General features: G+C 35.6%; 1 protein-coding gene across 1 annotated transcript in view; it reads left to right on the forward strand.

Moving 5' to 3' along the window:
* LOC105999457 (chromosome unknown open reading frame, human C8orf34) overlaps window positions 1-16,177 on the forward strand; it is a 354,355-nt gene that overhangs the window by 108,133 nt on the left and 230,045 nt on the right. The window contains exon 6 of the mRNA XM_013034481.1: window positions 15,185-15,357. Coding sequence (XP_012889935.1) covers window positions 15,185-15,357 — 173 coding nt within the window. The remainder of the gene's footprint in view (window positions 1-15,184; window positions 15,358-16,177) is intronic.

The raw sequence follows: 16,177 nt of genomic DNA on the forward strand, positions 1-16,177 counted from the left end.
TTTTTCTTTTTGCTTATGTGGTGCTGAGGAATCGAACCCAGGGCCTCATGCATGCAAGGCAAGCGCTCTACCACTGAGCCACCTTCCCAGCCCCCATTTTGTGTGTTTTTGTTCAGGGAGGGTCTTCCTTTTTTTTGTAGGACCAGCTTCAGACAAAAATCCTTCTACCTATGCTACTCACAGACATGTGCCACTATGACAAGTTTCTTGATGGAGATGATATCTCATTAATTTTGTTTTTTGGGCTGGCTGGACTCCAACCTGTTCTCTGCCTCTCGGTTATCTGGTATTACAGGTGTGAGCCACCACACCTGGCCTCAAAAATGCTCCTATACTTTTGTGCATCAAAGGGTAGAGCCAAAAGAGTGAAAGAGCAGCATGCAGAATGAGAGAAACATTAAAAAATAATTCATCTGTTAAGAGCATACCATCCCAATTGTATAAGGAACTTATGCAGCTCAACAAAAAAGGGAAAATAACTTGATTAAATATAAGGACTTGAATGAACATTTCCCCAAAGTTGATATAAGAATGGCCAACAAACATATGAAGATATGTTCCCTCATCACTAATCCTTAGACAATCTGAAGCAAAATTACAGTGAGATACTCTCTCACATGTATTAGAATAGCTACTATAATACTCTATAATCTCTCTCTTACACACACACACACACACACACACACACACACACGAAAAGAACACGTGACAACTGTTAACAAGAATGTGGAGAAAATTAAGACAGTTGTGCATAGTTAATAGTCATACAAAATGATGCCACCACTGTGGAAAATGGCAAAGCAGTTCTTCAAACAATTAAAATAGGAGCTGGGAAGGTGGCTCAGTGGTAGAGTGCTTGCCTTGCATGCCTGAGGCCCTGGGTTCGATTCCTCAGCACCACATAAGCAAAAAAGAAAAAAAAGCCGGAAGTGGCGCTGTGGCTCAAGTGGTGGAGTGCTAGCCTTGAGCTGAAGAGCTGAGGGACAGTGTCCAGGCCCAGAGTTCAGACCCCACAGCCGAACCCCAAAAACAAAACGATTAAAATAAAATCATTGTAGACTGATTTTAACATTTGAGTCTCTCCAGAATTCATGTGTAACAGATTTAAGAGGTGGCTTGCTCATACTAGGGCTCCAACATGACAGGAATTCATTCTCTGACGAGGGAGCCTGTTTGGCCCTCTGCTCCTGATGTGCCATAAGAAGACACAATGTCCACCCTTTCCTCCTCTATACAGCAGGAAGTTGCTGCCTGAGAAGCAGAACACAGACTGAGCCAGAAAATGATTTTTCTGAAACCTGGATCTTGGATTTCCCAGCCTTCAGAACACTGAGAATACATGTCTATAATTTATAAATTAGCCAGGCTAAGATAGTTTGTTATCCACTAGGCATGTACTAAGATACTATCTGAGCAAACAATCTTATATCTGTGTATGCATTTCAAAGCAAGATCCTTAAGAGATGTCTGTATCTCCCTACTCATGTCATCATGGTTCACAGATTAGGGAAAGCTACTGAGTTGTTAAGTGACTGAAAACTAAGTAAGTATTATGTAGTATTCATGAAATGAATATTATTCAGCTTTCAAAAGTAGAAAATATTGTCTAAGTGTGTATCCTGGATAAAACTTAAGGAGTTTAGGTTATATGAAGTAAGTCAGTCACAGAAAAACAATTAGCATATGATTCTATTTATATAAGGTATTTAAAGCAGTTCAATTTATTAAAAAAATAGAAATAGAATGGAAGTTGTCTAGGCTAGGTGTGGGGAAATGGAAAATTACTAGAATGTAGCAAGAAGGAAATGTCTGTCAAGTACTCATTTTGATGATCATACTTCAATCCTATAAAAATAAAGTCCTATATTCTGAAAATGTCCTAAATTCAAGGATTAAGGACAAAGAACCTCAATATCAGTGATTGTGAGGATTTAATTTGCTGAAAATTTTTTTACAATCAGTTATTTCTGTGGAAAACTTAAATAAAACAGAAAAATTTAAATTGCTTGTAAAAAGTGCTTATGGGAAAGTTGTATGGATATGCTTATATGCTTATATATACACTAATATTCCCATATATACAAATGATAAAGCAAAATGACAATGAAAAATATCAACCAATCATGTTAACATTGCTACATTGATCATTAATCCAGGTGAAGGTTAAACAGAAATTCTTTTTTTACTTGCAGCTTGTCTTTGTGTTATGTAAAAAATTTTTAATGTATGTTTCTTAGCTTTATTATTACTAATGCAATAACAATTTGTATTCATAATTAAATATTTATAATAGTCATTAAATTTATAATTAAATATTATTTCATAATAAAGGGAATAAAAGTGCTCTGGAACAATGGATGATTGCAGGTCTGGAGCAGAAAAAAGAAACAGCTGTTAGAGTATCAGATTGAAGGCAAAAACTCTATCAAAGCCGTTCAAGATTTTATCAGAAGACACCAGAAGTAAATTAAAGAGATCTCCCAATAGAAAAATTTGAAATTTTTAGCCAGGCGCTGGTGGCTCACACCTGTAATCCTAGCTACTCAGGAGGCTGAGATCTGTGGATCGTGGTTCAAAGCCAGCCCGGGCAGGAAAGTTTGTGAGACTCCAATAAACCTCTAGAAAACCGGAAGTGGTGCTGTGGCTCAAGCGGTAGAGCACTCGCCTTGAGCTGAAGAGCACAAGGACAGCGCCCAAGCCCAGAGTTCAAGCCCCATGACAAAAAAAAAAAGAAAAATTTGAAATTTTTAAATGAGTAAGATTAATCACTGCAATGCACTGTTCTATCAAATATCATGACATCCACACATTCATCAAGAAAATCCTCACCAATAATCTTTGGAGAATGATAGATATCAAAAATTATTACTTTAAAAATATGGTAGAAGCAAAGGAAAATAATCAAACTTTACCAATTACACTTGAGGGTAACCAAATATTTTAGATGTCAGCAAATTTCCTTTTACAAAAGTATTATAATGGCCAGGTGCTGGTAGCTCATGCCTGTAATCTTAGCTACTCAGAAGACTGAGATCTGAGGATCGAAGTTCAAAGCCAACAGGGGCAGGAAAGTACATGATACTCTTATCTTCCTTGAATTAACTACCAGAAAACTGGAAGTGGTGCTGTGGCTTAAGTGGTAGAGTGCTAGCCTTGAGCTAAAGAGCTCAGGGACAGCATCTAGGCCCAGAGTTCAAGTGCCATGACCTACAAAAAACAAAGTAGTAGATAAAGGATGATGAAATTATGAAAATAGACAATCACCATTTAGCCTTTAATGGTGGTCAATTAATGCATCAAAATAACAATATAGAGGTTGCCAACATGTCTGATGAAAAACTATAGAAACATTAGGTGTTTCTGGAGCAAACTAGATCAATCTCTCAGAAGCAGTATTGGTAAAGAAAAAACAACAGTAAACTTTCATTAAGGCTGGGAAGATGGCTCAGTGGTAGAGTGCTTGCCTCGCATGCATGAGGCCCTGGGTTCAATACCTCAGCACCACATAAGCAGAAAAAGCCAGAAGTGGTGCTGTAGCTCAAGTGGTAGAGTGCTAGCCTTGAGCTGAAGAGTTGAGGGGCAGCACCCAGGCCCAGAGTTCAGGCCCCACAACTGACAAAAAAAAAAACTAAAACTAAACAACAAAAAAAAACCAACTTTCCTTAAGATCTGTTTAGTAATTTGTAGAAATTACAAGGGTCGAGAAATGCTTCACACCACATCACAAGGGTACAAAAAAATATGTGCACATTGTATGAAACTTTCAGGACAAAATCTTCTAAATTCAGGGGTTTTGAGCAACAACAAAAAAAGGAAAAAAGAATTACAAGAGAAAATGAAGCAAAGGAAGAGTGTAGATAGTATAGATTAAAAGTCGTATGAAAAGTCAGCGCATTGGCACACTTTTATAATTGAAGCTGTTGGGAGGTGGAAGTAGATGGGTCACAAATTTGAGGTCAATCTGGGTGGTGAGATTCTGTCTCAAAATATGAAGCAAAACAAAACAAAACATAGAAAAATAAATACTGAAAAAGTCAATTGCAAAATATGGAGGCTTGCCTAGAGTACAACTTGAGCAAATAGATAATTTCCCTAAGGCAAACAGGAAATTTAAAAACTAAATCTTTATTGACATTCAAAATATTGTTTATTTATGCTTAGGTAAGATAATAGTATTACATTTCTTCATGAAAAAGCCACTGTGCTCTTTTAGAAATATATACTGGAATACTTACAAATGCATGATGTACTGACCAGGATTCACTTTGACTGAATCAGGGCAGGAAAGGGAATAGAAAGACAAAGTAAGTTTAACCATGAATTGATAAATGATTTTTTTAATATGTGGGTAATAGGAATTTATTTTATTATTCTTTGCAATTTTGTATCAAGGTGAAAATATCCTTCAAAAAGAGTTAGATGGGTGGAAGGATGATACTGAAAAAGCATAGCAAGAAGTCGGAACTCATGAGCTCCCCATGCATTACTCCTTTTCAGGGTCCTTGCTGCCTCCATCATAAATGAATCTGAGCCTCTGCTTCTTCCATTGGCTCATGTGTTTATTCATTGTATTTGGCTTTGTGTTGTGCTTAATATTGATGTGGGAAAACTGACATCTTCTCAATCCAGAGTCACTTTATGAACATTAAATCCATTGACTTTTAATTAAAATTTACCAAGTTTTATAATGAAACCATATGTTGAATTCAAAAAGAGAATGTGAATTTTTCTTTTTTTTCAACTCATAAAAGAACTTTTTTCTTCTATGCATACATTTACTTCTTTTTTGTTAAATTTTATTGTAAGGTGATGTACAGAGTTGTTACAGTTACATCAGTCAGGTAATGAGTACATCTCTTTTTGAACAGTGTCATTCTCTCCTTCATTCTTTCCTATTTTTTCCCTCCCAACTTCCCTCTGCCAAAGTTGTATAGTGTCTAGTGACTGTCATTGCTAAATTGGTTCATCCTTTGTCCCACTGTTTCTGTGCTTCCCCTTCCCTGCCTCAAATCGGATAAATTTATATACCAAGGGAAGAGTACAGAAATCAAAAACAATTACAGAAGGGAATAAACCAAAGAAAAATATGAAAGGAAAAAACCCTGTAAACAGTACAATAAAAAAAGATCGCTTGCTTCTATTTCTTGGAGTTCATTTTGATAAAGATCATTTTATATGATCATATAAACATAGCTATTGAGCCCTTGTGATCCTCTCCTAAGAATATCCTCCTTTGGCCTCACTGTGTGAATGTTTAGAGTCCTGTTTATTAATCATGTCCAAGTGTAATTATTTGTCTTTTACTATCCATTGGGTTGACTTATAGGCACATTTAAATTATTACAAATGGGGAAACCATGCAACCTGTTTCTTTATATCTGACTTAATTCACTTAGTATAACTTTTTTCCAAGTCTTTCTGTTTCCTTATGAAGGGCAATGTCATTCTTTCTGATGGAACCATTGAATTCTATTGTTTATGTATACCACATTTTCTTGATCCATTCAGCCACTAAGGGGCATCTGGGTTGATTCTGTATCTTGGCTATGGTAAATGATGCAGTGAACATGGTTGTGCTGACAGCTTTAGTACAGCCTGGTTTATGGTCATTTGGATAAATGCCCAGGAGTAGGATTGCTAGGTCATAGGAAAGCTCTATATTTGGTCTGTTGAGGAATCTCCATCCTGCTTTCTAAAGTGGTTAAATAAGTTTACATTCCCACCATGGTCACATCCCTTCCAGCATCCTTGCCAATTACTGTTAGTTTTCTTGATAATGGCCATTCTAAATGGGATGAGATGGAATCTCAATGTTGTTTTGATTTGCATTTCTTTTATGGCCAGAGATGTTGAATGTCTCTTCATGTGTCTATTGCCCATTCTTACTTCTTCTTCAGAGAAGTCTCTTTTTAAATCTTTAGACCATTTATTAATTGGGTTGTTTCCTTGAGGATTTATTTTTCAGGAAGGGAGTACTTTTTTGAGCTCTAAGTATATTGTAGCTAAGAGGGCCTTGTCTGATGCATAGCTAGTAAGGATCTTCTCCAATTGTGTGGGCTTTCTATTTATCTTGCTATGTCCTTTGCCATGCAGAAACTCTTCAATTTGATGCTATCCCATTTAACTGGTCTTTGATACAGTGTTGGTTACTGATTTTTGTGGGTTAAGCTAATTTTCCTTAACCTGGTTCCAAACACCCTTTATTTTTGGCTGCACTAATAAGTGTTGTTTTTATTTTTTCCATTTTAGATCTGCTGACATACACAGTACTGAAATGATTTTTAAATGTTATTTTGAATTTAGTACACTTGATGAACAGACATTAATTTATAAGCTGTCTCTGAAATCCCTTGAATTTTCCATATTTAATGGTTATGCATGAGTGGTAGTATCATGATAGGACTGGGATGTGATGACTACATTAAATATTCCTATTAGAAAATTAGAATGGGGGAAATTTATAGACTCGCTGGTTCATAGCAACTCCAATTCCTGCTGGGCAAATGAAATTAGTTCTTCCTGTCCTAAGGGGATAGGATGTTATTTCTTTATTTTACTCATGAAGTGTCCACTGGATTCCAAGGAATCCCCATGTATTCTTTTGTACAGATATTGGTATGCTTTCTAGATATTTCTTCTCTTTCTATTAACAAAGATACCTTTGAGAAACTTCCTCAGCTTGCTTCCTTACAGTAAGGAAAACCTCAAAGGGCTTTGGACATCTTGAATAGTCTCAGTCACTTTTACTACAGGCTGATATTTTTAGAAATACCAACTACTTAATAATTTTCTGATTTTGTTTGTATTTGTTTTTCCTTTTCTTTTTTTTCTTTAAATTTTATTGTAAAGGTGATGTACAGAGGGGTTGCAGTTACATAAGTAAGATAATGAGTACATTTCTTTTTATTTTAAATATACATTTTTATTGTAAAGATATTTTACAGAGGGGTTACAGTTCCATGAGTAAGGTAATGAGTACATTTCCTATGGAGCATTGTTACCCCCTCCTTTGTTTTTCCCCTACTATCCCTTTCTCCCCACCTCCCCAACTCCTCTGTCCTCTTCCTCCTGCAAAGTTGTAAAGTTCGTTTTCAACATAGTGTCTTGTACAGTGGGTCAGCCTGTATCCTCATTTCAGCATTTTGTTATTTCCCTTCCCCTCCCCAAATTAGAAAAATGTATATACAAGATGCAGGGCACTGGAATCAAATTCAGTAACAACAGGAGTTAATGACTAGGATTCCTTTTCTTTCTTTTCTTTTTTTTTTGTTGTGAAAATAACATACAGAGGGGTTACAATTACATGGGCAAGATAATGAGTACATTTCTTATCAAGCATTGTTGCCTCCTCCTCCTTTGTTTCCTCCTTTTCTTTTAATAAGAAGACCATATACCAAATTTTTCATGACTGCCTTTTTCTAGATTTTATTTATATTATTTCAGGTGTTGTGAACCAATAGATATAATGTTAACTTTTTTCAGAAGTTTTAATAGGGAGTGTGATAGTCACATTCTTATTTATTTACTTACTCTGATTCCTTATATTTCTGTCAGAACCATGAGTTTATTATTTTCACTAGGATTTAAAATAACAGATCTTTGGGTAAATGGGCAGGCTATAGAGGAGAAATCTCACAAAATTCTAAACATTTTCTTTAAATTCTGCTTGCAAATTGGCCAGTTATTGTCTCAGCTCATTTATTTCTTCAAGAAATTTGTATCTAATGGGAAGCACAAATGTGCTTTCTCCAGAAAAATCCCAATATTCAATTTTCCTGGAGATCTCAATATTCAATTTGCAAAATCTACTGGATACATACACTTTTTCAAGTTGCCATAAGTGGCAATTACATAAAACATTTTATTGCCAAATGATACTAGTGTCCATTTTCCTTATCACCCTTGTAATTTCCTTACTATTCCACTGCTTCCATTTGTTAGTATATCCCAATGGTAGTGGAAGGTAATTGTCTTTTATTTAGCAATACCACATAGCAATTTCAAGTCTACCAATTTTCTCCAAAAGCCAGTGGCTTCTCTGGTTTAGCTGATTTATGTTAGTTCCTGGTTGCATGGGTTCAACAGATCGATCCCAACAGAAATTGCTCATGTTTATGAGGGGGTGGCTGTTTATCAATAGCTGCAGCTTATATCTGATCCACGCTCAGATCTGGTTCAAGGGTTTCTCATCTACCTCTGTAGACAGTGGAGTATCATAGGCACGTCTTTCTCATAACTTTGGTATGAATGAAAGAGAGTAAATGGAAGCCCACATGCTCTCTGAAGGCCTATACTTGTGAGTAGCATATGATAACTTCTATCTATTCTGTTGGCTAAAGCAAGTCATATGAGAGGCCTCTATGAGAGGTGCTCTAAATTTACATGACAAATGCATAGACATAAGGAGACCAAAATCAGGATCATGAGCACCACTGATCTCCCAGATACCAGTGGCATGATCATTAAGCCAGAGGCTGTTGATTGCCAGGAAGCTGTTGACACACTTGTGCTTAGACTTAGGGTAGCTGCCATTACCCCACACTTTTCCTCTTTGGGTACAGGCTTTCCTTATCAATAACTTTCCCATCCTTTCCTGAAGTCTTGTTGTTTGGCTTTGCACTAAAGGCACCTTATCCCATTTCATCTAGCATTATTGGATATTGGAATAGGGAGGGTTTTCAGTACATATTGACTACAAACTCAGTACAAATACTCATAGAAACAGTAGTAGAGAAACAATCAAAAATGTATTCAAATTTAATAAAACTTGCTTAACTTGCTCACAGGACATCCTAATCTGTATTCCATAAAATGATTTCTATTATGGACCATCCCATAACAAATATTCAGCTGGTTTTGTTAGAATTGGTAATTTGTAGAGTGAGAAGGAACTAGAATAAGTAAAATAAAGGAAGTAGATGCTCATCAGAAAGGAGAATGAAATTTTATAATAGGAGATCATTTCACGGAAAGCAGTGAGTGTGGGAACTACAAGTAAATTGAACTGGGGGGATAGAGGAGACAATAGTTAGAATAAAGAAATTGCTACTGAAATATCTGAAGAGTATACACCTGTACAATCTTCTAAGTATGCATGATCAAAATTAGTTCAACTCCTCAGAAAGCCTCTGTAAGCAACTTTTAGACAAAACAGAATTTGAGTTCTGAGACTTGACCTCATCTACTCATTTTAGAGTTGGTTACTCTCTTCTTCTCCCTCTCTTTTGCCTGACTTGCCTCATCTGCTCTATGGAAATTACAGAGGCAAAGCAGATTAGCTCCCTATTTACACTTCTTAAATTGGGCAGAGAGAAATAAGCAAGAGTGACCTAATTTTCAAATTACAAATATCCTAAAATTAACCATCTTACTTTAATGTACAATAAAACCATGTTGTAGTCCTTGCACTCTGTTTATAGTTGATGATATGAAACAAGTATGAAAATAAAGGTGAAACTTACAAAAAACCTGATAGATACAGATTCCTCATCATCAACTGAATTCTAAAAAAAGTAATAATTATGAAAAAAATCTCTTTTTCTGTTTTGCATACTGTGGCTTAACATGTTGAGTACTAATACAAAATTCTTCTACTTTTCTTTTTCCTTGAATTTGGTTGAATTTTTTTGACAGAAATGAGTTTTAAATGTAAATATCACTAAATACTAAAACAAAATTTCCCTTACCACTATGTCCATTTGCTGAGAGACTAGCCATCACCGTTTGCACTATTTCTTCCAGAGGAATAAAAATCTATAAGCAAGAGGTTTGAACTATGTGCTTACTTTAGTAATCTCTAACTCAGTTTCAGTTTGTAGATTAGTTTATCACAGGTGTAGAGTATTTTTGGATTATTATCCTGTCAAATATTTAATGTATTCTTGTGTTTGGATTAAGTTTCCTTTTGTGAGTTCCAAGTGATTTATTATAAGGCTGTAAATTTATAACAAATACTTCATTATTCAAAGCAGGTCCTGTGCCACAACCACCACCTCCTCTTCCTCCTCCTCCTCTTCCTCCTCCTCTTCCTCCTCTTCCTCATCATCATATAGACTTTTTACTGATGTGGCTTAAAATATTATGTTAATCAGTCTTGTTCAGGGAGTTATTTCATGACTAATGAATAGATAGGACAGTTCTTTGTATTTCACTACTTATGCATTAATTTTCATGCCTGGAATTGTTTTTAAATTCAGGTACATCTTTTTTGTGTTTATTTTGTCAATCAGAATTTTACTAGTTATTAGGGAGGGGAAAAAGTGTTTAAGATACAATCTCAGCCTTTGATGAACAGCCACTTTTATTAAAAGACACTGGATATATGAAATATAATAGTCAACATTCTGTAACTCTGACAAAAATACTTGAGGGCTGAAGGACATTGTATGTATGCATATATATATACATATATGCATGCATACATGTAAACACACACATGAGAGCAGCATAATAAAACCCACCAAGAACTGTTAGAAAACTGGGGGAGGAAAGAAAGGAGAATATGGTGGAGGAGGTAATTTGTTCAAATGCACTGTATGCAACCTTTCAGAATATATATGTATATGGATTCAAAGATTAAAAATAACATTCATTAATTAATTATCAAAAACTAAAAATGTGGAAAGATTTATTTTGGTTTGCAGTTACTAAAGTGTTCAGTCTATGGTCACTTGACTTCCTTGCTTTGGTCTTATGGTAAAGCAGAACATCATGGTACAGGGTAAGACAAATCTGTCCACCTCATGGTGGCTGGGATACACAGAACAAGAGGATGAGCTGAGGTCTGTCATAATATCCCCTTTGAGAGCACACTCCTGGCCACTGAACTTCCTGCCAATTGGCCCTAGTTTTTAATGGTTTCTACATCTCCCAATAACACCACAGGCTGGTAAACAAGCTTTTAATACATGGCCTTTGGGGACCTTTTAAGATCCAGTTATAACAGTATATAACCTGTGGTGAACACTGGATCTCATTGTAGATTTGCCATTGAGAGCAAATTTCCTCCAAGAGTAGACTGGATAAAGAGCTAGTTTCTTGGATATGTGAGCTTCTTGTGGGTGGGGCTATACTTTGGGGAGAATTTCTGACCAGATATGCTTTTTTTACTAAATTTACCTTAATCTGATTTCAAAAGTGAACATGTTTGACTTTTATCAATATAGTTGATTTTTATTGCTATTCATTAATGCTATGCTACTAATTTTGGTAGGTGAATGTGTCTGTTCAATTATTTCAAAATATTATCTTGGTTACATTATTTCATAGCTGAAATCCATGAGACTGCTTGGTCTTCCTCACAAGGAAGACATAAATGTGGACAGAGCTCAGACTAGTGAAGTTATACAATCTTAGGAAAATTTATGTTATATTTCCATATAGATTAAATCAATATTAGAAAGTGTAGCTATGTCTGTCACTTGAAGAGATGCTCATCAAAAATGTTCCAAGTCACATTTCATATGAGTTTTTAGTAATTATTGTATTTTATTTTTCAAATTCTTTATTGTGATTAAGTGGTTACATAAATTTCCCAAATTTCATAGTGTTGTGGGATAGTGATGCTTAGTTCAAGTCACAAACACATTCTAACTTTCATGGGGCAAATTGTCTATCGTGGTCTATAACATTTATGAGTTCTATGAGCTTTGACAATACAGTTATTTCTTCCATATCAGGTTATATGTACATTTCTTTCGTTTTGCTGTTCCCTCTTTCCCACTAGTTCCCTCCCTCCCATTGCCGCCATTGAATTGCTTAGTTCATTTTGATCAATGTCCAGTGCAGCTGATGGGTCCCACTGTTGTATGTTTTTCCCTGATTCCCTCTAGTTCTGTGTCCTCCTCCTGGTTTCCCTCTGGTGTGTACATTATACGATATATGTGATTAGTAGCATGGGGTTATTTAGTGGTGATTCGACCAGATGAGTAGAAGTCCTTTGTTTCTTGAGTCTTGTTAATTTTGTTGTATCATCTTATGTTTTGGGTTTAACATCCAGTTATCAGGGAGACCATGTTCCATTTGTCTCTTTGCTCTTGGCTTACCTCGCTCAACATGATTTCTTCTAGTTCCATCCATTTCCCTGCAAATGCCATTATTTTGTCCTTTCTAATGGCTGCATAATATTCCATTGTATATAGATACCACAATTTTTTGATCCATTCACCTGTGGTGGGACATCTGGGTTGTTTCCATATCCTGGCTATTGTGAACAGTGCTGCAGTAAACATGGAGGTGCATGTGTCCTTGTATATTGGTTCCTGTTGTTCAGGATAGATGCCTAGAAGTGGTATGGTTGGGTCATAGGGCAGGTCAATATTTAGCTTTCTGAGGACCTTCTCAACTGCTTTCCAAAGTGGTTGTATAAATGTACACTCCCACCAGCAGTGTAATAGGATTCCTCTTTCTCCATATCCCCTCCAGCATTTGTCATTGGCTGACTTTAGGATGTGGGACATTCTGACTGGGATAAGGTGGTATCTCAGGGTTGTCTTTATTTGCATTTCCTTCACAACAAAGGATGGTGAACATTTCCTCATGTGTTTCTTTGTCATTTTCATCTCTTCTTCTGAGAAGTCTCTCTTTAGTTTGCTTGCCCATTTAATAATTGGTTTGTTAGGTTTGGGAGGGATTAGTTTCTTGAGTTCCTGTATATACTGGATATTAACCCCTTGTCTGATATATTGCTGGTAAATATTTTTCTGGATATTTAATACCCCTTGTCTGATATATTGCTGGTAAATATTTTTTCCCAGTTAGTTGGTTGTCTTTCTAGCTTGGTTGCTATGACATTAACTGTGCAAAACCTTTTTATTTTAAGGTAGTACCATATGTCGAGTCTCTTTCCAATTTGTTGTGACCCTGGGACTCTGTTCAGGAAGTTCCTGCCTGTGCCTATAAGTTCAAGTGTCTCTCCTACTCTGTCCTGCAGTAGTTTCAGAGATTCAGGTTTGATGTTAAGTTCTTTAATCCATTTTGAGTTGATGTTAGTGCATGGTGATAGGCTGGGGTCCACTTTTAGTTTTCTGCATGTGGCCGCCCAGTTTTCCAAGCACCAGTAGTTGAAGAGGCTGTGTTTCTTCCACTCTATGTCTTTAGCTCCTTTATTAAATATCAGCTGACTGTAGGCGTGTGGTTTTTTTTTTCTGGATCTTCTATTCTATTGCATTGGTTTGCGGGTCTGTTTTTGTGTCAGTACCAGGATGTGCTTGTTATGATGGTAGAGTTCGAAGTCTGGCTTTGGGATCCCTTCCATGTTGTCCTTTTTGCCTAGAATTGTTTTGGCTACTCTAGGTCTTTTGTTCTTCCATATGAATTTTTGGACTGTTTTCTGTATTTCAGAAATGTACGTCACTGGGATTTTATTAAGAATTGCATTGAATTTGTATATTAATTTTGGCAGTATGGCCATTTTCACTTTATTAAGTCTGCCTATCCAAGAGTGTGGAAGGTCTTTCCATTTCCTGGTGTCCTCTGTAATTTCTTTCTTTACGTTTTTATAGTTTTCATTAAATAATTATTTTACATCTTTGGCTAGGTTAATTCCTAAATATTTTATTTTGGAGGGGGTTATTGTGAATGGGGTTGCTTCCTTTATTTCCCTCTCTGCTTGTGCATTGTCAGTGTAAAGGAAGGTTACTGATTTTTGTGGGCTGATTTTCTGTCTTGTTACTTTGCTGAAGTAGTTTATAAGTTCTAAGAGTTTGGGGATGGAGTTTTTGGGATCATGAAGGTATAGTATCATGTCATCTGCAAAAAGGGATAGTTTAACTTCTTTCCCTATGCGGATCCCTTTAATGTCTTTTTCTTGCCTTATTGCCCTGGCTAAGGGTTCCAGGACTATATTGAAGTGGACTGGAGACAGTGGGTATCCTTGCCTTGTTCCTGATTTTAGGAGAATTGGTTGTAGTTCTTCCCCATTAAGTATAATATTGGCTATTGGTCTGTCATATATGTCTTTTATTGTTTTAAGGAATGTTCCTTCTATTCCTATTTTCTCCAGAGCTTTTAACATGAATGAATGTTGTATCTTATCATATGATGTTTTAATACTACATTTATATATTAACTAAATATTGCATTTATATATTCATATATTATAACATTGCATTAAGAATATGTTGTGTGTGTTGAATTTGCATGTTTGGTGAGTTTTGAAGTCTCAGAACACCATAAATCCAAATTTTAAAGGAATTTTTCAAGATTCTCTTAATATACAAGCTTTTCACTTAAGATAATGTAAACAAAGCACATGTTTCTCAGGTCAACATATGTATTTCAATGGCTAGCCAGTGGTATTGGAAAGACATACAGAATACCAATTCAAAAAATTAAAATCACATGTAGTCCTCCATTCAGATAAGGCTGAAATATTTGTTTTACTTACTATTGTTTTGTCTAACATGTGAAGCAGTTTGTTTTAATAAATAAGCTTTAATAAATATTGGAGAATGAAGAGAAATGAATGTATCAGTGAGTAAATGATGAGTATAGACGAGTCTGAATTTTTAAATATAAATTAAATTATCTTAGAAGCATGGCTTTATAACTTACCCCTTTTTACTTGCTATTCCTAGCAATCACATATTCAATATTATGTAATATCATACAGTATTATTTCATAGCTGCATAGCCCAACTGAATAAATATATCCCCTTATTTCACAATTATGGAAAATGATTTTTGAATGATTTATCTGTCACCAATAATGCTTTGCTTTAGACCTTTCTCCTGTATCCATGAATGTCTGGATTCCTTTCGTATGCACCCTTTTGGACATTGGCCCTCTTGTTTTTATTCCCTGACATCACTGCAATTTCCTCCAGAGAAATTAATTAACATTTCCCAGTGGCAAAACTATGCTCTTTCTTTATGTGAGGCTGACATCACTCTCTTCCTTCTACCATGATTGCTGAGCATCCCTTCTTTCTGAAAACACAGGGGGTCTTCTGGATCCAGATCTGAGATTGGCCCTCAGATCCTCTATCACAGAGACATCTAAGAACTAGAACAAATAATACAGGAGAAGTCATTGAGTGCCAATGGACTGAAATATGTTTCACATCAATTTAGAAAGAAAAAGGAATATTTTGTTGTGAACAGTCAAAACTCTAGGCAAGGTTATTTTCCTGCGTAGGAAGAAGAAAAGGCAATCTAAGGCAGCACATTCTTTTTTTCTCCTCAGGAAACAGTGGCTTTTAATTCCTCTCTTCTGAGGCCCCGTGTGATTGGAGAATGGATTGGAAGAGAAGACAATGATGCTGACCCACTAGCTGCTGAAATGCTGCAGCCCCCTGTTCCCAGAAGTAAAAATGACCAATGGGAAAGTGAAGAGAGCAGCTGTAGCCCTGCAGGAAGGTGAGATGAGATGTCTTGTAAGATTCTCTCTTACTGATCACTGAAAGGCAAGCGCAAAATAAACCAAGATTTTGATAGCAATTAGAGAAAGTGGTTAGACTTTTAATATCATAATGATAGCTGGACTTGATTATTCTCAATTGTATATATATATATATATATATATATATGTATACATATATATATATATACACACAGAAAACATTGTGTTATGCACAATAGATACATAGAATTTTATCTGTCAGTGAAACAATTGCTCCGTTTTAAAATATGACGTCTTGGGTTGGGGTTTTGGTTGTTTTCTTCTTCACATCTAGGAAATCACCAATTTTGTGCTACTAAAAAAAATAGAGATAAAATTCCAGTGTTACAATCTGTAAGTTAAGACCTACTTTAAGTGAATGACAAGCTATTAGGAATTAGAGAAAGGGGAATTCTTACATAGTAGAAAGACATAAGTAGTTATGAGACAGAAGAAAACTCAAAGTGTGTAATAAGACCATAAGAGGTAGAATAAACATAAAGAAAGGGAAACCTTAGTTTGGAACAATTTAAGTTTATAATTGGTAACTATGATTGAATATAATCATTAGCATTCCTTAGTTTTTAAATTACTATGATTTATGAACATGAACTTCAAGTTCATATAACTCCCATTTTACTCAGAACTCTGATGTTCAAAATGGTGGCAGGAGATTTGTCCTAAGCATTAGAATACTGGTTGGTAGATTACTCCAACATGATCACTATAATGTCTAGATAATACTTACTAGAAAAATCATATTCAGCATTACCATTTGGGGATAATACCAACTTAACA

Source organism: Dipodomys ordii, unplaced genomic scaffold (assembly GCF_000151885.1).
Source record: "Dipodomys ordii isolate 6190 unplaced genomic scaffold, Dord_2.0 Scaffold190, whole genome shotgun sequence".
Classification (NCBI taxonomy): Eukaryota; Metazoa; Chordata; class Mammalia; order Rodentia; family Heteromyidae; genus Dipodomys; species Dipodomys ordii.